This window comes from Takifugu rubripes, chromosome 11, assembly GCF_901000725.2.
Source record: "Takifugu rubripes chromosome 11, fTakRub1.2, whole genome shotgun sequence".
In the NCBI taxonomy this organism is placed as follows: Eukaryota; Metazoa; Chordata; class Actinopteri; order Tetraodontiformes; family Tetraodontidae; genus Takifugu; species Takifugu rubripes.
Window position 1 is genome coordinate 3904976 of NC_042295.1, and position 22093 is coordinate 3927068.

Consider the following 22093-nt stretch of genomic DNA (forward strand, 5'->3'; position numbering starts at 1 on the left):
AAATAACAGGGTCTAAACCTGGGAGGAGGGGTGGATTCACACTTTTTGTCTGTTATTTGTCGGCCGAGTTGCTCCCATTCTCATTCTAATTGGGCTGCAACCTCTGTGGCTGTTTCCCAGAGTGAGGACCCCCAGTCAGCCAGACACAGGGAGAGGGAGACTCAGACAGAGGAAGGAAAGAGAGAGAGAGAGGGTGAGGGAGGACTCTGGCTGTGGAGCTCTATTCCCTCACTATGTCAGTGATAGAGCACGAGTGAGAGAGAGGGAGAGAGAGAGAGAGAGGAGTAGGAGGGGGCAAGTGAGGAGATTCAGAATGGATGGGCGCTGAGAAGCCGTGCGAGCGACAGAGGAAGTGTGAGTGCCTCAGAGTGGAGAAGCAGAAAGACAGAAAGTGATCGAGAGCATCTCCCAAAACCGAGCACTGACCACTCAGAAGAGTGACGGGCAGACAGAGAAGGAGGCTGAAGACAGACTCCCATCCTTCCACGGGTAAAAGGAGACAGCACTCAGGGACCGGAGCATCCGTCCCCTGCAGCAGCACAGAGGAGCACTGTCTCATCTCGTGCATGTTTGTGCCTGCCAACTTCTATTTCACACTCGCCCACTGTTTTCCTGTAGGTTTCAGCCTCTCCATCTACCCCAGTCATGATCCCTTGGGTCCTCCTGCTCCTGTGCATCTCCGGCCACGGTAAGTTTTCCACATCAAGTTCATTACGTCTTGCGCGCTTGTTGTTGTTGCTGTGGGAGTTTTTGGCTGATGTCCCTGAGTTGCTCTGTCTGTCGGTGCCGTGTTTGTGTTGTTTCACATGAGGATTTTTGCTGTTTGACAAAAGGAAAAGTGGGAAATAGCCCAGTTTCAGACAGAGGCTTGAGATGCTTGCAGCCTGTACTTTCTTCCCATCAGTAATTTCTCGTAAGCGGTCAGAGAAGTTCCTTTTTTACTATGTGGGTTTTGTATTCCTGTCACACATGCACGTCGGCACAGAAACAAAGCCGTCCAACCTCAGTCCCGTTCAGTCAAGCGTTCGGGCGCATTGTTTTGAAGTGACAACCCTCTGAGTAGATCTACGGGGGTCCGGTCACAAGGCAAAAGTTAACGGCATTGCATAGACCGCGATTGCAGCCCCTCAGACACTGCCTGCCGATTTTCTTATTCCCAGCCGGTGTGTTTGTGGACAGAACGGGGACGGAGCGCTTGTTTCTCCAGCTTGCCACCAGGTGGTTGTCTTTGGTAAACAAAGTGGTGAGAAAAGGAGCGCAAACCTCCAACTCCAAAAGTGGAGACCTGCCAGTTTTTAGCTTCACGCTACTTCAGCACTTTCCATTCCCGGGGTCGGGGGGTCAACATAAAAAGTTTGACCCCGTCACATTAAAACCCTCCCTCAGGAGGGGCGGCAGGGAAGGGGGGGGGGACTGAATTAATGTGTGTGTGTGTAACCTTAGTTCCCACGGGGAGTTGTAGCCTTTTGTTAAACAAGGGTTAAATTAGTTTGTTCCACTCTTAGCTGTTGTACTATTTCTTGCTTTGTTCATACCCCGAAATCACCAACTCAAGTATTTGTATTCGCTGCTGCTAATGGAAGAGCAACTTAATAATAGACAAGGAGATGGGATTCACCTTCGCGTGTTGATAGATACTCCTCATCATCCAGTGATTAAAGTCACTACAGTAATAATTAACACAAGCATGAACAGTGAAACATTTTTGACAGCAGAAGAGAAAAATGAAGCTTTAAAAAGCAGCGCCGCAACCGTCCCTGATGTTGTTCTGCCGCCGTCTTTCTGTCCTTTGGCTTTATCGGCGGTTGTGGTTCCATATTTACTCGCAGCTCATTTCTCTTCACTCCCCCAAAGTGGGTTTCCATTCCTTTATATAGACGCGTTAATGTGATTTCTTTCTGAAATTTGCCGAAGTGGTCCGATCAAAATGTGCCTTTTTAAGTTGGTCTCAACATGTTTGATGTGAGCATCATCGGAGCTCTGGAAACCAGGAGGATCTTAGGCGTTTCTCTCTAAAATGAGGCCTGATTGCAGTGCGTTTTAGCAAAGTTGGTTATTACCATAATATAAAGTACTGCTTTCCCCGCCAGGTAAACAGAGGCTAACAACCCACCGTCTCTATGCATGCCTCTGGGGAAGGAAAAGGAAAGAGGAGAAAGCGCTTCTCTCTCCCCGCTCTCCTACAAATTACAGTTCTGTTTATGTGCAGCGCCACTGTCAGAATAAAGCTCTCAAACACTCGTTTTTATGAACAAGTATTTTTTAAATTAAAGACAATGATGGTCAGCCAGTGAGCTGGACTGATGGGATGAAAGCTGCATTGAGATGCTCTCAGCAGCCGCATTGATGGGTTTTTTTTTTACTCAAAAGAGGTCATTAGTCCAGACTTTTGATACGTCTCTTTCTGGTGCACGGCGGCCACCTTTTCTATCACTGTCACCTCTCCTGCCAGTGACAGATGACACAGCAGCAGCCAGGAAGAACTGAGGGAACACATTCACCCCAGGCCAAGCTCATCTAGGACCATGTCCACTGACATCACCCCCCATCCCCACCCCTGTTTAATCTCTACACCCTCTCTCGCATTCTTCACATGCTTTCCTGATTTTTCTACTCACCTCACAGTGTCTCATCGCTTCGTCTCTGATGAAACATCTGTCTTTCTCTCTGTCACTCATTCTCCACATTCGCTGCACATGAAAGAAAAGCCACTAGACAATAAACGCGCATCCTCTCTCTTAACTCTGTCTGCTCCGCTTTTGCAGAGGAGTTAAATATTTGCTGATTTCCGTTCTAAATGACTCGACAATCGTCTTATAAAAGCCTTTCATTATCTCCCACTGCCCACGATTTGTCTCGCGTCAGAACTCCGGATCTCAGCTTTCAACCAGCCTAAGCTGGTTCTTAGTCCTGGAAAACATGTCGACACAGCCCCCATCTCATTTACTGCTGTCTATTAACTGCTGTTTGACAACTCCAAATCCACTTTTTCATGGACGCAGCATTTGATACATATTTCTCCACCACAGTATAATTAAATGTCTATCCAATCTCTCCTATCATGCATGCGTGTGGTTTTCATATTTGGGTGAAGTATTCTCGCACAGAAACAGCCCGATTATTCCACTACACAGCGCTGCTCAAACAGAAATACAAATCTGAGACGTGTGGGAACTCTTTTGCCAGGAATTAATGTTTCTTGGATGCCTCAGAGGGCATTTCCAATCTACTTGAGCACACAAGACTGTTGTGCTTTTACACACAATAAGATACATACAGAGATCTGGAGCTGATGGGTCCAGAAAATAATATTAACAATAAAAGAGAACTCTTATATGTTCCCGTCCGATGCTTTTTTGTTTGGAGCTTATTTAAAATGAAGATCTTCTAGAATAATTGTGTAAATGTAGCTCCTTTCTGTCGCCATCTACATTTTATGTTATTCTTTGATATACCTGAAGAGAATCTCGTCCTTGTCCTATCTGTTTGACTTATCTGGTCACCATACGTGACAGCCGGTGTGGGCAACGGCAGCCCTGTCTGGATAATGCCCACACAAACAGGGTAAGTGATGGACGCTGACATAAATTCATGCGAGCATCCCACAGCATACAGTTTGTCTTGTTTGTGTTCCATGCCTCATCAAGGCTAACCAGCTTAAGTCACCTCAGCTGCTTTGACCTCTGCTCATTTCGGTGCCATGATAGACTAAATCCACTGTAATCCCAGTGAGCTGGGTGCCCGCTTGGATATTAATGGGAATAAGCAAACATATTAATAAATAAGGAATAATCCAAGTGGTCACTGTTACCACTGGGAAACCCCAAAATTTTAAACACATTCAATATAAATTGTATTGGCGTAAAAATTACTATTTTAATGCTCTCTCTGTATCTCTCTCTCTTATATATATATATATATATATATATATATATATATATATATATAGCAGCAAAGCATGAATCTAGAATCCATCCAGTGAAGTTTGGATTAAGGCTCATTTGAGATCTGTCAGGATTCAGGTCAGCCGTGGAGGGCAGCATGATTGCTTTAGAGGGTTCTTGGAAAACACAATGATCTGATTTCTTTCATGCAGCTAGTCAACAAATTCAAGCTGTTTGCTGTTGGGCTTCATTATCCATCTTGAAGACTCTTTTCCCAGCCCCAACAGTTTTCTTTAGCACCAATCAGGCCTGAAAGTCCCTCTTCCCTTCCCCCTCATTCTCCCACTCTGAGACTTTACTGCTGGATCTCATTCCTCGGGGATGAATTTATCCAGATTGGTGCACTCAGCAAAAGGGCATTATCCCAGATTACATGTCTGTTGGGCGGCAGTGTTAAGTAATTCAACCAGATGCTGTTGTGATCACGAGGTCACCTGCGAGGACATCCCTGTCCTCTGCTCTCCCTTCATTCACTTATTTTATGTAACATTTCCATTCATAACAGGCATTTTGCTCTCAATGCCGTTAAAGATGTAAAGATTGAGCATTGAGAGATGAGAATACTGTTAAAAGTTGGGAAGTGCTCGGAAGCTCTTACTAACCCCTGTGAGGATTTTATTTGGTGACAGATTATGGGATGGATTAATGTGTCTAAATTGCAGTTTAATGCACAGGGGACAACATGCTATGTTTTTAGCACTCACTCAAGATCAGACAGATTCTCAGGGTCGCCAGGGTTGGATCAACCTCATCTGAGCTAAAGTAATAACAGAAAAAAGACAGTGTTTTAAGCCTGCTGTCTTTGCTCTGATAATCCCATCTCTCCACCTCTCAGAGGATGTGATACATACATACATATATATTTTTTTTTCTTTTAAACTGGGATCTGTTTTTGCTTTTAGAACACAGGCAGGTGAAAACCAATTGTTCCTTTCTTGTCAAAAATGTTGCCTTTCAAACGGGAACGACATTTTTGTTCACCGTTTTGTCTCGCGTTCAGCCTCCGCCTGTCTTCTGCCTTTTAGTCCAATGGGTTGTCAGGAAAAAAAACACACAAAAAAACCAGCAGGTTTTATTTCTTTGTATCTTTAGAGCAGCTGTATCAAACGCCTTTGTTTCCTGAAATAATGATAAAATACTGTTGTCAATGCGGTAGTGAGACCACTGAGCCTGAGGAAACATCTGCGCCAGAAAAAGGTGAAGAAATGTTCACCATTACCATAATGCAAATACAGATGCTTTATTCTTAAGCTGTGTCCTGCTCATATGTAAATGATGTTACACCCAGTACTGCACATTGAGTTGAGTGGAATGAACATTCATGCAGATTAAAAACAACTGAAAAGTGATATGAAGGTACGAAATGTGCCGGGTTTTCTTAATTGGCCAATGAAAACCCTTCGCTTAGGAATGTCTGATTCAGCATGAAACTGTGTCTCACACATTTTTGCGACTGTGCTCAGTGTATGTGTGCCGTGAGTTAAAGTGGAAATAAAGTCAATCTGGTGCAAGCATCAGTACCGCTCTGCACCCCGCGTCGCATACCCACTATTGCTGGAAACATCTGTGCGTAAACAGTCCAACCGCTGCAAGCCTGTGCCTGTTAAGAGAGTCTGGAAGATGCATGTGGTGTCTCAGCAAAGATGGCATTTGAGAAATTAGGTTACTGATCTGATAAGGACTTCCCAGTGTTTGTCTGCAAGTTTCTAGGACAGCTCAATATACACTTTTGTGACTGCATCCTCTCTTCCTCGGTGCATTTTCTGGCCATCTCGTTTCCTAACTCTCACAGCTCTTGATACATAAGGGAAAACCTCCCTGTGCTCTGTGTTTGTGCGCATGCGTGTGTATGTTTGTGTGTGTGTGTGTTTGTGATTGCAACTATGGTCTTCCGATTAGAGTGGTGAGATTTGAACGGCAATATAAATGCAAATCAGTCTTTTAACTTGTACAAGCTGAATGCAGTTAGGGTTAAGCTTCTCACCTGTGGGTGAATGTGGATGTGTTGCGTCTGAAGGTCCCGCTGTGTTGTAGATGGCAGGGACCTTGTTTTCTCTTTCCCGGGCCAAACACGGGGCTGCAGGACCTGCTCAGATCTAACACATTTACACTGAGCACAACACTTCAATTGCTCAGCTTATTTATACCTGGTTGTGGGTATAAATTGATTCATTATGTCCATCATAATAAATAAATAATGCTGTTACATGAAGCCACACACAATTCAAAGATTTAAAAAAAAATCTGATTAATTAGCATTTTTCAACAGTGCACGCTCTACTGTGCTGCCACACAACCAATAAGAAAAAGAATGTTTATTTGCGAACCACAACCATCAGTTTTGAGAATTCCTCCTGAGAAAATGATTTGTTAATTTGTCCTGCCGCTGAAGCCATGGTTCTATAGCTCAGTGGCATCTCTTGCAAACAGTGATGGCACACACAAGTGAGAGACATGGCTTTGGAGAGGCCGTTTGATCCAGCAGCAAAAACACAATATATTTTATTCAGCAGAGCATCAGACAATCACAACCCACACTTGGCAGTAATCCAAAGGAGAACTTTTTTAAAAATGCGGCAAGAGGGAACGTGAGGTCCCGGGAACCAAAAACAACTCAAATTGTCACTTTCCCTCAACACAAAACACCAATGATGGGCATATTTCATTTATTTCTTAATTACTTTTCACCGTATACCAGATGAGAGCGTGAGCCACCTGCTTGCCCCAGTAAAACAATTCAGCATTGGAAAACAAAGGTCTCTTCACCACCGCACTATCCCAACATGAACAGAGGAGCCAGAAACCACTCTCCATAGAAAGCAACCCTTTTCCCAGACAAACACTCTTTCAGTACTCTTTCATTCTGGCTGGATGCCAGTTTGGTTTTTATTGAGGAAAATCCACGGTCGTACAATGGGAGGAAGTGGAAGTGTCTGGACTCTCTTTATCTATGTCAGTGGGAAAAGCCGGCGGCGTTTGACACCTGCCTCTATCGGTGCCATCGCAATTATCGAGAGGCACCTTCACACACCGACACACACACACACACACACATCCTCTGTTACAGCAGCTACAAGCAGTATGCTAGAGAACCAATGAGAAACATCTGGACTAAGCTAAACCTCTGTGGCTTTGTTCTAAAGCCTTATATAAATGAAGTTTTGTTTGGATCAGCAAATATAAGAAATCTTAGATGGAAAATGATTACTATCTGTTGCTTTTGGTGCAACTGTGATTGAATCTGCCCACAGTAATAAAGGATCTATTTTTATAAGCAATAAAACTGTCACTGTCTGTGTATTATCTTTAGTCCCAGCTTTATTAGCCCGATACCTCAGTGATGTAAACACAGATTCAAAGGCAGTTAATTGTTTTTTATCACAGCACTATAATGTCATTTTTACAGTCTGGGGAACTGGTGAACTATTGTCACTATCTCACTGCTTTTTTTTTATCAAGTGTAATTTCATATTGTAGACCATAGCACAAGGCACCGACAAAATGCTAATGCTCATTGGGCAGTTTAAATTGCTATCCTTTCAAATCTGTTGGCAGGTGCTTCAATCTGGCATGAGACTAGAAGGAATCTACGGCAGTCATCTCTTGGTCTCCGGGGAACATTATTGCAAGTCACAATAGAGACTTGAAATCATTTCAGGTTTCCACTTAACATTGGCCACTGCCGAATGACAAATGGCCAAAGAAACGCTTCACAATACCGGTAGGGGTGTAACCCCCCCCCATCCCCCTTCCCCCCCTTCCACCCACCTCAATCCTCATCTAACCTTTGACCCCAACTCAATGAAATCAAAATACCACAGTGCAGCGTCCATTTGAAACATCTCAAAGACAAACAGTTGAGAGGAAATCAAAAAGCCTCAGGGTGAACCAAGGGCAAGGCCATCTATTACTTCTTGCACACTGAAGAGTGCAAGGCCATAGAAAATGCCAGAGGTGCACAGTGATGAACAGAGCTCACATCAGAGATTGGATTAGAGGTGCTGGAGAGAAAACCCTAAAAGCCATGTGCAGTTTATTGAAGCCTTATCTAAGTGATAATGTTACTAGAAAAGGTCTGTGTGATGACAGATGAGCTGGGGACTTTGGCTTGTAAGGAACTACCATCAGAGTAGATGGGTATGGGGGGGGGGGGGGGGGGTCGGCGATGTTCAGGTCATCTTCTCTAAAGTGCAAGAAGCAAGAGCAGAGAATGCAAGATTGGGAGGCAATTCTGGTTCCCGTCCAACGTCATCACAGGTGGGTGTGGAGAGCGTCAGCTGCCAGGATCATAACAATTCCTGTTCAATGTCATCGCTGCTGCTATTTTTTTTGGCGGGGGGGGGCTCACATGTAGCAGCGGTGTCCTGGAGGGCCACGGTCAGTATGAGCACACCACACATTTACATAGAAAGAAGACCCAGAAAGAGTGATAGTATGCAAACAGAGGGAAAAGGGGCATTTAATAAAACAGGACCTGAGTAGCAGTCCCTTTTATTTTTTTCCCACAGCGAGGAGAGGATTTTTGAAAGCCACTGAAGACGGTAATGACAACAATGCCTCCAAAGGTAAACAAATATATCTCGCATTTGAGGAAGGGATTGAGAGACGGTGAAAAGCAAAGCAACCCACTTTAAATGAACACATAGCTGTTTTTTTGCAGCCTTAATCCTTAATGCCAGAGTATTTGTTGTCTGAGGAGACTCTCAACGCTCACGTGCAAACAAGCATCAAATATGATTATTGTTTGCTTTCATTATATGTTAATTTTATTACTGGCATTGTACGGCCCTCTGACTGTAAACAGATATGAATAGCTGTGAATGGTCACAATGCTTTGCGAAGGAAATTAAGGATTTACATTATTATAATTGTTGTTGTTGTGATCTTGACTTTTACTTTCTGTTTTGTACATCCTTGGTTGTGGAAAGCTGAAAGACTTTGTAATGTAGGAGATGAATTGGAATGCCCCAGTCCCTTCCCCCTCGCCCCCAGTTCATGGCCTTGAATTTCCTTCTGTTATCTCAGCAATAATGAACAAACCCAGCCTCTTTTAAAATATAGGGATACTAGCTTCCAAATTGATCTCGGATCTTCCGAAGTCCAAAGAGACTGCTCCAGATGGTTGTGCTCCAGAAATGGATAGTTAATGGCTGAGGTTCTGTCAGTTCTTATCGGCAGACATTGTGAAACAGCTTCATGCCTTAATTGCTTTTATCTTTGTTACCTTTGAGATAGAAGAAAATTGCTAATTATTGAGTATAGTCTTGATGCACTGACCCTAATTCATATTATTTTTAAAAAAAGAAGAAAGAGATTCCTCAGAGATTCCTCGTAAAGAAATGAAAGGCTGCTTTTTTGATAAATCTTTATGTTGTTCGGCCACCGGGACATTTTCAAATGGACAAATACAGATATGTCCCCTCTGTGGAATTAACAAAAGGACAAGCCTTAAAAGCATCTGCTGTGGGTCTGAGGGTCGGAATTGTTGCCTGCAAAGCAGACATATAGCACCCCCCCTCGGTTCAATTTCTTTTGATCATCACCTCCATATTGGACATGAAATGGAGAAAAAAAACACGACTTTGCAATACAAGTGACATTCAGAGTTGTGTGAGTCTTTGAAAGCTGCCAAACAAGCGTCTTTCATCTCCAGCCGATACAGCGGGAGAACAGGAACAGAATGAGAGGACGAGACTCTATCCACAGATTGGAAATGGAAAAAGTGAAGATTGCGCGGTGGCTTTGTGATTTCTTCTCTCTCTCTCTCTCTTTTTAAAATGAAAGACGTGTACTTGATAAAATATTAATAGTCAGGCAAACACCTAGCAGGGGTGCTTTTTGAACGGGGTGAAGGAGTGAAATGATCCATTTAGCAGGTCAAGCAGATCGTTCCTAGTCATGATGACACGGTGGATGTCAATGACAAGACGTCCTGCATGAACGGCCATCAACAGGTAATTCGGAATACATTTCTGAAACATACTAATTCAATCAGAGACATTGTTTCCAGACAGCGTAGGAGTGTCTTTCATGCTTTGATGACTCTGCTCATCATGTTGTTTCGAACTGTTGTTCCTGGCCGCTCTTGCCTCTCAGCCAGTGTTGCTCCAGTGAATACACACTCGCAACGTCCAGATGAAACCGTGCATGTGTTGAGCATTGGAAACTGTAATATCACTGTATCTGGGCTTTTTAAGTGACCAAAGATGGAACTGTTCCATCATTCTCAGACTGGTTAGGTAACAAATGTGTGTGTGTGTGTGTGTGTGTGTGTGTGTTTGAAATGACAACATCAAGATTAGCAGGAAAACAAGGCAAAAAATGAAAGCCAGGATGATCAAGCTAATGAATGAATTAGCGATGGCTGTTGTGTCGTAGGTCATAACTGATGAATAAACCAGGTTCGGATTCCAGAATCTTTTATTCTTGAATTAATGTAGGAAAGGGGAGCAGAACTTTCTCCCACTGAGACTTGAACCAGATCTCAACCCAGAGCTCCCCAGAGGTGAGGGCTGGCATCTCGCTGACATCTGGTCCTGGGGCTTTGCCACCGGGGGGTCGGTGTCTCCAACATAATTGCAATGTTCCTTCATTGCTGTTAAAAAAAAAGAAAAAAAGAGGTGTGTGTGTGTGTCGGGGGGCAGCTATCTGCAGGAGAAACATCCGGTATTTGCACGTCCCATCACTTAAGCTTTAAGCTGACAGCAGACTGCTTTACAAAAACAAAGCCTAATGCTAATAAAGTAAGAATAGTCAGCCAGGAAACAGAAGGAAAAAGGAACTCAATTTGTTAAAAGTCAGTGGATGAAAGAGCATCAGGCTTGCGTAACACATGCATTAAATGGACAAACTGCCACTGAAAACATTCTGTGTCTCGTCAATGCTTCTTTTAAAAATAGGGAATAATGAGAGAGAGGTTCCCTGTGCAGGCCCAACATGTCCTTTATCTGACTCTTGGCCTCTCTTTCTTGTCCTCATCGCTTGTGCCTTTTGCCTTCTCAAGGGAAAAAAAATGCCTCGCAGAATGTTCTGCTCTGCAGGACCACTGGTTCCATCAATACAGCCAAGCCAGAGGAGCCTACGTCCTCAAAAAGAGTAACCGTGTGGACGGTAAGGACAAAAGATGGGAAGAAGGTGAAATGATATATCAGGGGAAATGTTTGTCAGGTGCAATCAGCATGAAAGCTGTCTGTACCCTGAAGAGCAGATGAGTCACAGCGTCCCAACAGGACAGAAAGGAGTCCAAATTTGGTCAGTACTCAAATGTGGAACTGAGCTTTATTGAAAACCACAAAAAAATCTTAGGGAATGTACGTGACTAGGAGGAGGACCTTGACTGTTATTCGCCTGATTCAGGGTGTGAGTTTGGTCCTCAAGACACAAAAAGATCTTTCTCCAACTGATGTTCCATCACAAACAGCTGGCATAATCTTCTAGAGTAGCCTTGAAATATCAAATACTGCTTTCTGGCAGGGATAGAACAGAACCGAACAGACCAGAATGAGAGAAAGTGCTGTCCAACTTTATTGTTTTTGATAGTTAGAACATTTAAAGAATCTTAAAACAGTTTCACTTCAGTGAAATCTCCATTTATCTTTCCTCTGGCAAAGAGTCAATGTCACTGAGATTTTTCATTTTCTATTCTTTTCTCTTTACTGTCGATTTTCTATTTATTATACTGTCGCTGATTTCAGAAGGACTAAGCCTCCGATTCGCCAGCATACAATATCTTTTCAGAAAAGGGGATCCATTTCAATTTGTTCCCAAATTACCATTTGGACTTTAGATATAATTCTGATCTCTGCAGTGTGCCGGTGTAAGCTGCCATGGATGTGTTGTGCCACCGAATTTAACTTAAATCTGCAGGATGATCCTTTCGCATGGACCAAAGTCTTTGATTTTTTTCCCCTCCTAACCGGAGAGGGCTAAAATAAATTGGACATGAGCCAAGGTTAGGTGGCACGGTGGAAGTCGAATCCTATTGCTTTTATAACAAGCTCTGGAAAACAATTCAAGAGGTCAGACGCCAGGAGACTCTGATGAAAACTAATTGAGAATGTCACTCAGCAACAATAAACCAATGAGCGGGAGTGCTCCCACTTTCTACATGGGAGCCTTTTTCAGAACCCACTTTCAAAATTAATAGTGTGCGTGTCTGTGTGCGTGTGTGTGTGTTTGCAATCCATGGGAGAGGAGTGTGAAGCTCGATCCTTGTGCTTGGGGGAAACTGGGCGTCCTCCTTTTCATCTTGTGTATTTATGTCTTCCCATATTATGGTGTTTGCATGCTCCTGCGTGTACCTGTGAGTGCATGCACGCTTCTCCCGTGCACTTAGCCTTTGTGTGGACGCTCGAGTGCGAGGAAACTGCGGAGCGCTGTCCAACAGAGAGCGCTGCTTTTCGAAAGGATGCCAGAATGAGTTTGTCACACAAAGCGTAAACTTGAGGAGAAAGGGGACTGTGGAGAGAGAGACTTTCCCTAGGCGGCCACAGTCTGTCAGACTGATTAAGTCACACGGCTGGAGTGAGAGTTGGGAAACTGAACCGGAGTGTGCTGAGGGAACGTGCTACGACAGCAAAGAAACAAAGAAATTGCAACATGTAAGTATTAACGACTCCTCTACCGCACGCGTGCCAACATGTACCTGACCCTAGAGACCGCGGGCTGGGACTCTACACACCAGCGTCCATCCCATCATCCCAACTCCCAGTGCCCCTGGCGACAGAAAGCAGGTCAGGGGCATCTTAAAGTTCACCAAATGCAACATGACAGGACAACTCTAACATATGCCTGTTTGACAGTGGAGCAAATAGATGACTGATGGCAGCACACTGTGTCCGGAGGGGAAGTCAGGAAACACGGCACAAGGAGTCATCCCTGTCTCTTATATCCCTCACCTCTCTTCTGTCGATGGGCAGACAACGCGGTATTTAACTTGAGAAGGTATAGGGACCATCTTTGCTCTGACAAAGTAGCTGATTATTATAGTGTTTTATGGGATTTGCAGATGATGTGCTGTAGTTTGATCCCTGAAACGTCCAGCGTGAACAAAAGCAGCTGATTTAACCCCCTGCGCGGTGTTGAGTGACGCATCACAACGGGAAAGTGGAGCCCGCAGTGATGAGGTTCCATTAAATTATCCAACATTATTCCCTGGACCATAAATTGCATTGTAAATTAAATTCCAACAACATTCCTGCTGTAGGAAGAAGCGGCGTGTATAAATTAGGAGGCGTCAGATAAAGGATTCATCACCGTAGTCCTCTCGCGACTGCAACAGCTGAGGCGCTTCACGTGGTTGTTTCATATGCCCCGGCTGCTGCGGAGCGACAGCAATAAAGTCTGTGAGTGTGAACAACCGTACAACCACGTTATGGCCTCACGACGAAAATGACTATGAATTTTTGCAATGAAACGTGTTGAGGTGGAAAACCTCACGCTCTGTATTTCCGTAACCGTAACTACCATACATGATAATTAGTTTGCCAAATTTAAGCAAAACCACTACAGCATAATTTATTCGACGTGAACATGTGTGACAGCAACTTTATTGTGGAATAAAGTGGAGCCGCTGGTTTAACTATGCACCGTAGTTCTCTAAAAAAGTGAGCATCACTTCTGCTAATGTCACGGTGAAAAGCAGGTACTTTGTTCACAGGCTGAAATTGTAAAAACAGGCTGCCAGCTCAACTTTGCCTTCCCACGACTGACCACCCCCACACTGAAATTAACATCAGTGCTCTCATCCACTGGCTTTACAATCCCCCTGCTCTGCCAAAGAACAATCTCTAGCACTTCTAGCCTCTAATGCTAATTGTAGTATTTAAAAAGGGAGAAGAGCTTCCAGAATGAAAAGACTGTTAACAATCATTTGCAACTGCAACGGCAGTAAGCTAGCACCTCCGCAGTGCACCGTTCCCCATCTTGATCTAAATTTTACTATTTCTACATCTTGATGCAAATTCAAAGCTATGCTTAATTTCATGAATGAATAAAAATGTCAGAACAAAACAGCACAGTTAATTGTTACAAAAGCTCCCATCAAATAGGCAGCAAAGTACCTTTGTGAGAAAATGTGGCTTTCGTCTGTGTTCAGAGCCCAAAAGATGAGACTAAACAACACTTTGGTCTGTGCAGAGATTTTAATTTGTAAGACAAGAACCACTGCTGCTTCTTTCAAAGGGCATAAATGATGGCTATGAGAACACTGTAACCCTGTATTATTGTCGTTGTTTTTGTTGTTGTGGAGCTGTCTTTAGCCAGCAACACCAGCACAGTCAAGAAACTGCTGATTGTACATTTTAATTGCTTTAGAGCCCAGCATACATTCCACTACATTAGAATGAGGGATAAAGATTTGATGAAATTGTTCCTTTTCCCGTGCTGTACACAACATCAATTTAAATCCTCCGCAATTTTTTAGGATCAGTGTGGGAAGCCAGTCTTACCCCCAGGCCATCCATTGACACCTAATTGGTGGCTTCTGTCTGAGCTGCATCAGCAAGATGGACATGTAGACCTATCCTCCCTGACTCGGACCAGCCCCAGCGCTGTGCGTGGGTCAAGGTCTGGCCGAGTGACACCAGCTGGGTCCCTCTGCCACTTGTAATTCATATTCAGCAAGCATCTTACATCAGAAGACAGCATGTGAGGAGGGGGTCAGACACTTCCAGACGATGGTAGTGTCCAGACAAATGCCCCTGTTTTCTATCGTGACCTTGACCATAATTACAAATCAGGTTTTTGTTAGCAGCCTAATTACTCTAATTAGACAATGGGTTTTAAAATGTAGTCTTTTTGATGTAAAGAGGCTATTGAACACCATTCTGACTTAAATAAAGCTTTATTATGTCCCCAAGAAGGATAAAAAACACTTAAATGTATTAAATATTATAGGCAATTTATATAAAATAATTTCTATTTTCTTACATGATGATATTTCTCTCCACATTGTCAATTCCACATCTTTAAGGATTTAAGTTATTCACAACAAGCCGCTTTCAGAATGATGGGAAAATAAACCTCAGCGGATCAAGAAAATCAAAGTCATAAATGAGAGCGGCTTAATTCCCTGATGAACCTCTTACTTCTAAAACATCTTCTTCATTATTTGCACCTTGTCAAAACTTGACGAGCATTATATCCAATTTCTGCTCCGAGTGCCATGCAGCCAGTAAAACCCATTTGCATACCCACCAGGCCAGACACAGAGACAGCACGTCTTTAAGCGTTGCTTTTTTTTTGGTCCTTTCTCCTTGCAGAGCTCTCTGAACAAGCTGCAAAATTGAATTTTCCCACTCCTTTGTGTTTATGTGAACTAGCCAAGCACTACATTGTCACAGTGCTCAATTAGCTCCCAAGGCAGAAGCCAAAATGTTTTCCAACAGCAATATATTCTTCACCAGCCAAGCGCTCATTAGCATAACCCTTCTGCTCCTATATGGTGAGTTAAAGTGCCTTCCTGTGGTTGAGATTAAAACTGGCAAAAAAGCACTTTAAAATCAGTGTCCCTCCACAACACATCAAAACACACTTAGGGGTAGAGTTCAGTGAAGAGAAATGTTATAACCTCGGCTTCAAGTGGCTCATTAGCATTAGCAGCTACTTTCTCTGGTGCTAGAACATTCTGTCAGTGTTTCTGTTGTCATCATGCCATTTAATAGTGGCTTTACACTTTATGCTTGATTTCCAAAACAGGACCTGAAAAGAAAAGAAATGCAAAAAGGAGAATTCTGAATGGGTATGTGATGATAAACGGGCCCTTTAATGCTGTGTGCAATCATGAATGCACTGACATTGAAACAGTTGACTGGAGCAATAGAAATAATCTGCACTGACAAGTAGCTCAGCAGTTGACAAAGTGACACTGATGTCACAGCCAGGAAAACTTTATCTTTGCATTCACCGCCTTTAAAAAAGAAAAAGAAGGATAAAGCGATCAGATGCTCTAAACGTGTCAGGGCATTTGGACTTTTACTTTTGGATGAAGGAACAGTTGACCTTCCTGATCCTCCCTGACCTTCCTGAGCCATCACCTGGTGTGTACAAGGCTACCTGCTATCTAAAGTGAAATCACTTGGTACTTTTTCTGGCGATTGCAAGAATAAATGTTAGGTAGGCTTCTCACACGCAAAAACAAAATGTGTGTTTGTGTGTGAACATGTGTGTTTATATGAGTGAGTAAATCTCTTTCAGAATGAGCCCCTCTGTCAGCCGCAGAGCAGCGTTAACCTTGCCAGGGCTCTTAACGGAGCACTCAGATTAGTGCGTCCTCTATAAGGCAAAGACAACACAAGGATTAACCTTGTTTTAAATGTTTGAAGAAGATTGGTTGACACTCTTGTGACCTAGGCTTTGTCCAAAGACTAATACTCGATAGATACTGGCTGTTAATGGACTTCACAGTGCCAAGAAACACCGTGACAGCACACACTTGTAATTGAGATTTATATTTTTCGCCTTCCAACATTTGCCTTTGCATCAAATGACTTTGTCTTTGGCGAGTCGTTCTGGCTCCTGTCCCCTGTGTCTTTTTACTCAGACAGAAAGAACAAACTAATTTGGGGATTTGCCACAATCCAACCTTTCTCACTTCAGAGAAAGTTAGTGCAGCCAGATGTCAACAGTTGCCTTTGTCATTGTCTCTTTTTCCGTCACGCTTGGATCCACGTCGTTGGTTCATCCCGTGACCTGACCTCTGAACGACTCGAGACATTAGAGGGTCACGTCTTGCCATCGCCGGAGTTGATTTTGACCACCAGGACATTTGCACGGACATTTTTCGGGCAGGTTTCCAACCTTTTCTTGAACTTAACCTTTGATATTCCTTCACTCCAACTCAAACCTTTATGGTGAATGTATATGCTGACCTCGGTCATGGTCACGTATGTACAGTAGCTGCTAGTAATCCCTTCAATAACTCATGCTAATCACACACAGCGACCTCCGCCGTCTGAATCCACAGTTTCAAATTCTTCTGACAGTCTTCTTCCGCTGGTATGTTGGTGGGTAAATGTGTTCTTCTCCTTTATTTTAAAGTGAATCATTAATCTGTGAGCTCCTGATTAATAATTAATACCTAATTGTGCATTTCTAATCAATGGAGGTCAGCAGGTTCTTTAGAAAAACGTCTGGAGCATATCGGTTGCAACAGATTGTGAATAACATTCTAAAATTAGAAGCATTTGTCATGGAGCAATTTGCAGATATTATTGCTATTCCCGGTCGGGATGTGTAGGTCCACACATACCTGCTTCCCTCCGCTGACATCACTGTCCATCACAGCCATGGAAATGCCATTTTACATAACGCTTTAACGTCCAATGTCACAAATCTAGCCTATTAGAAATAGATTTAATATAAAATGTTCCTCATTGTGGTTCTAGAATATGATGATTTGACCAAAGACGTTGACCTTCGAACCTGACAAACAGAGCAGGAGGTGTTTTTAATAACTGCCATTAGACCATTCCCTGGGATTGAGCCAGTTGGAGTCTGCCTGTGATGAGCTGCACTTCCTGAGAAAATGAAACAGGATGATGGAGATCAGTGACAAGACCAACTGGATAATCATGCCCAAATCACAGCAATCTGCTCTCAATCTCACCACCATCTACACGCACTACCGTCAATCCTTCCCCAGAAAATCCCTAAATCCCAACAATCTGCAGCACTCAGTTTAGAAACTCTGCTAATCCAGGCAGCAAGCTCCCATTACTGGACAGGAGAGTGCCAGATCCCCTCGGCCCTCTAGAAACCATATTTGGACTGTTGTGTCCTATTTCTGTACTTGTTGACGCTGATCCAGAGCTCTGCCTTCTCTGAAATCACACCGGAGGAAACTTTCTTTTTCTTCAAAGTGGTCAAATATCTCCTCAGAAGTGCAGCCAAACAGCAGCCTGACATCTAGAGTGGGTGTGGAGCAAGTATTCATTTATCCAACAACAGCTATAACATCAATATCAGCTCTGCAGGAATGTAACTCTAAATGAGAAGGCTTACTGATTTGAGGAGATGCCTTGGCAGGAGCCCTGATGTGGGTGGAATATCTAAATAAAAAGATGGGCATTTTTAGAAGAACATATATTTTGGAAAACCAGTTTTTTTTTTTTTTTGGAAGAGACAGAAAAAAGATCCATCTATATATTCATATACTGTGCCTTTTCAAACCAAAGGTGCTGCTATTGTTGCTAAAGGGCATTTTCAGGGCACAAATTAACAATTGACTGTTGAGTGTGATTGGATGATTAATCTTGGTAAATGAAATGAACCTTGACTTTACTGAATGACTCTGCTCAATCGTCGCCTGGAATACAACAGTGTGGTGAGATCCCAGCGAGCAAAGAATTTATTTTGAGCGTTATTATTGTTGCAGCACTGTTGGCAAACAGTCTTCACATAACCTCTTTACATGATCTTGATCTTAGTTTATTTGAAAGGGGGCAATAAGATTTCATAAAAGACATGATTACACATGGTTAAAAACAGCTGGAATCTGCTAAAAGGCTAGCTTTCAAAGCTAGCGAGGTTTTGTTACAAAGTCTACAATGAAGTTCCAGTTAGGGAAGATTGATTTCTTCCTCTGATCCAAATACACCTTCTAAACTGCCCCTAAATGAGGTCTTGCTACAGGATGCCAAAGTAGCATATGACACTATATATGAGGTAATTGTAGCTGTATTATCGTACCTCAAAAAAGAAGCATTACTCAACAGAAAATTGATTAAATCCTTGTTTTAAAATGTCATTTTTATTGCTAATGATAGAAATGCTAATGTCTCAGGAGACATGCGTGATGACATTTGACCTGACTTGATGAGCTCAATATCTCCTTAAATTCGCAACGGTAAAAAGCTGCGGAGAGTCTGAATAAGTGCTTGTTCTTTATGCTTTGTAACTTGTGCTTGAGTGCCTTGAGTGGAATCACAGATGAAACACATTTTTGTCCTTGATAAACATCATTTGCGGCAGCCTCATTGAGGCCGGCTTATATAGTCCGCCTTTTGAAGCAATGGAATCTCAAGGAAATGGCAATTGCCCCTGGTTTCATTTACAGCAAAAGTAGTAACCAAAGATCATTGAATTTAAGTAGGATTAGAGTGCAAAACGCTGTTTACTCAAGTCCTCAAGGGCCAATTCAAGCCTAGCTGGCTTCAAGGCTTTTCTTTTGACTTGACGGTATTTGACGTCAAGTAATTCTCAAAATTATACAGATTTCTACATTTAAATTTGCTTGACATCTGCGTTGCTCATTATTTATTTATTTTTGTTTAATTGCAAAATTGGAGCAAAAAGGATATAAAATAGACCTCCTTTCATTGATTAGTGATTCTCCTTAGGAGTGCAGTAAATATGCGCGATATTAAACTATAAATCATAAATGTACAAATGATAATTTGCTACTGGGAAACCTCTACCGCTGCTCACAGAAAGAAATGCAGTGTTGACGAAATTTTTCAGGTATTCTCCACTAAAACTCTGCAATCGTGCACTGAGACAGGACTCCTTCGCAACTCTTTGAGCCTTTGTCTTGTCAACTGGCAGCCTGTTACTTCATTTGAAATCTAAAACGCTGCCATTTAATGTCACTCTCCTCCTTTTGGATTCAGCCAGCTCTGTCATGTTGGCTTCATAGCAGCGAGTTCAGTGGTGCTAAACTGACTTGACAACCGGAGTTATGTGCAGTCTTTTGTCAGTTTGTCCCGGCATGTTAGCTCTGCATTTGATCATTCACTGCGCCTTTTGTTAGCCAGAAATCATCACCAACAGCTGACGTTCGATATGTAAACACGCGGCTGCGCCCTGCAGCTCCAGCGAATTAGCATCTAAAACACAGTTCTGCTTGTACACTATTGTGTCATTCAACGTTTGCCCTTAAATGTGTGATTAAATAACAAACTGGTGCAAAAGGCAGATTTTATTTATGCAAGACGAGAGCAAAGTTTGCTATCTTCATTAATTTTAGATATCATGATTAAATCTTGGCCTTGCTCGAATCATTTGTCATGTGATTTGAGTGACAATACAGAACCAAATGATGCACTTTGAGACTATGCCGTGTTGCCATGGCAATAATTGGAGGAGGGATGACTAATGTGCTATACTAAACCAGCTTTGTATATACAGAGATCAGACCTTTATTCACAACTGAGCCTCTCCATTTAGCAGGAGCGGCATTATTTGGGCGCTCCATTTAGCAGGAGCTGCATTATTTGGGTGCTCCCGGGGGGGGGATACAGCGTTATACTTGAACATTACTCTCCCCGTTCCTGTGAGGGAAACTTTCTCGGAATGACGTTAAGTACCGTCTTAGTCAAGGTCCTGTGATCCATCTTCTATCACCACCTGTCCCCGGTACTTTTGAAGGTTCTTGAGAGGACCTTCTGAGGTTGTTTTGGCACAGCAGTGCTGTTGTCAGTTTAGGAGTGAGAGACCGCATTGCCTTTGATTGATCTTGCAGCAGTCACAGTTTATGGTAAAAGAGCCAGGCCTTTCTTTTAAGCACCATACGTTATCATGCATCTTATTAATTCTGCTACACGCAGAAGGTAATTAATTCATTTTCCCTCTGAAGCAGAGCTGCTCTATTGACAAGCAGTGGGTTTCAGAGTGTCCCTGAAATTATATGTCCTGCTCTCTGCAGAGTGGGCACTTCCACCTTCTGATTATTAATTATGATTAGTTACAATTCAATTACACAAGGTCACTGAATAAGTCTTTGGCACAAACAGTTCTGGTTATTGGGTGGAAACATGCTCCCAGCACTTCCTGTTTCCTTTTCAAAATCCCTTCAGGAGCCACTTTGTTAGAAGGTCTCCATCTCTCTCTCCTTTCTCCACCAACCTGAGAGTGGACTGAGCAGGAGTGGACACTGCATTACCTCCCCAGTGGTTGTTTACAAAAGCCCAAGTGATAAGAGAAATGACTCTGTAAATAACCAGGGCAGCCAGCGCTGTAAACTACCTCTGTGTGTGGACCCATCCGCTAAAAAGCTCTCTGTTACCTGCCTGATTGTCCTCACCATACTGGTCTGATGATCAGACCCTGTGTCCTGGACCCCAGTTTATTTGGCACAGTGTATTCTTGGTCAATAAAATGGCTAATAAATGATACCATCATCAAGGTCATGCTGAAGGACAGCTCGTATAAAGTGATATATACGAGCATCAGTGTGTCCCACCAGCGTTACCAGGGGTGACCACTGAATGTTACCATTAAGGCCAAATCTGCCAGCTTTGATTCAATAAAGTGTTTACTGAGGCAGACAGATCTTGCTTGGATATCACTGATTACACGCTGAAAAAGCTCATGAATCTTGCATTGGCCAATGAGATGAGGTCGTTTAAATGCATGGTGAGACGTACTAAACGTCCCTATAGAAAATGATTTTCACAGTGTGTGTGATGCATAATGCACTTTTTACCACTTATGCATGTTATTGCGTCTCTAATTTGACACGGCCCTGACGGCGGATTTCTAGGGCTGCTCTTCCTCCTTTAGCCCGACAGAATACTTGTATTATCTCTGTGGTAATTGCGTTAATCATTGGTCTGGTATTGCAATCATTAAGATTTGATAAACATAACCAGCTTTGTATGTATGAGTTGTGTTCATTTTAGATTCCACCAACTCTGCTTCTCTCGTATTTAACAAAGTCTCCGCTAATGGTGACCTAAATTAAAGCTCACCCTTTCTCCTCGCTGCAGCGATTAATCTGCACTCAGCATGAAATTAAGAATTGATTGTAGCGAGATGATTGTGCTTTGCTAACTTGATTCAGTGACATGCACATTCAACAGTGTCATGCTAGGCCACCCTAGGGTGCGCTGCCTAAATCTGATTTGTCTGAATTGCCTACCTCCGTCGTTCTGGAGATGGATTTGAATATAATTCATGTGCACTGTGGGGGTTGGGGGGGTGTAGAATGTTGCCACTGTGGTCAACTAGCAAAGCTGTGAAGGCGTTTCTCAACAGAGGAAGTGCATTTGTGCCTCATGAGAAGGAGGACACTGTAAGCTCACTTGTGAAACTCCCATTTGTTCTTCTTTATAGTCTGCAAATCACTTACCAAATGAAGAAACATGTTTTTGTAATAAAGCCACTTTAAAATAATTAGAAAACCTCCAGTCTTGGCAGTCATTAGAAGATGT

The 22093-nt window shown here is 42.9% G+C and overlaps 1 protein-coding gene across 10 annotated transcripts in view; it reads left to right on the forward strand.

Annotated features, from left to right (window-relative positions):
- Positions 1 to 249: 249 nt before the first annotated feature.
- kirrel3b (kirre like nephrin family adhesion molecule 3b) overlaps positions 250 to 22093 on the forward strand; it is a 120338-nt gene continuing 98494 nt past the window's right edge. For 7 of the 10 annotated variants that reach the window (XM_029844177.1, XM_029844178.1, XM_029844181.1 and 4 more), the window contains exons 1-2: positions 251 to 489; positions 619 to 688. In XM_029844177.1, the coding sequence (XP_029700037.1) occupies positions 646 to 688 (43 nt within the window). In that variant the 5' untranslated portion in view covers positions 251 to 489; positions 619 to 645. Of the gene's footprint in view, positions 490 to 618; positions 689 to 22093 lie in introns of all 10 variants that reach the window. The other 3 variants (XM_029844182.1, XM_029844184.1, XM_029844186.1) reach the window with 1 other exon arrangement.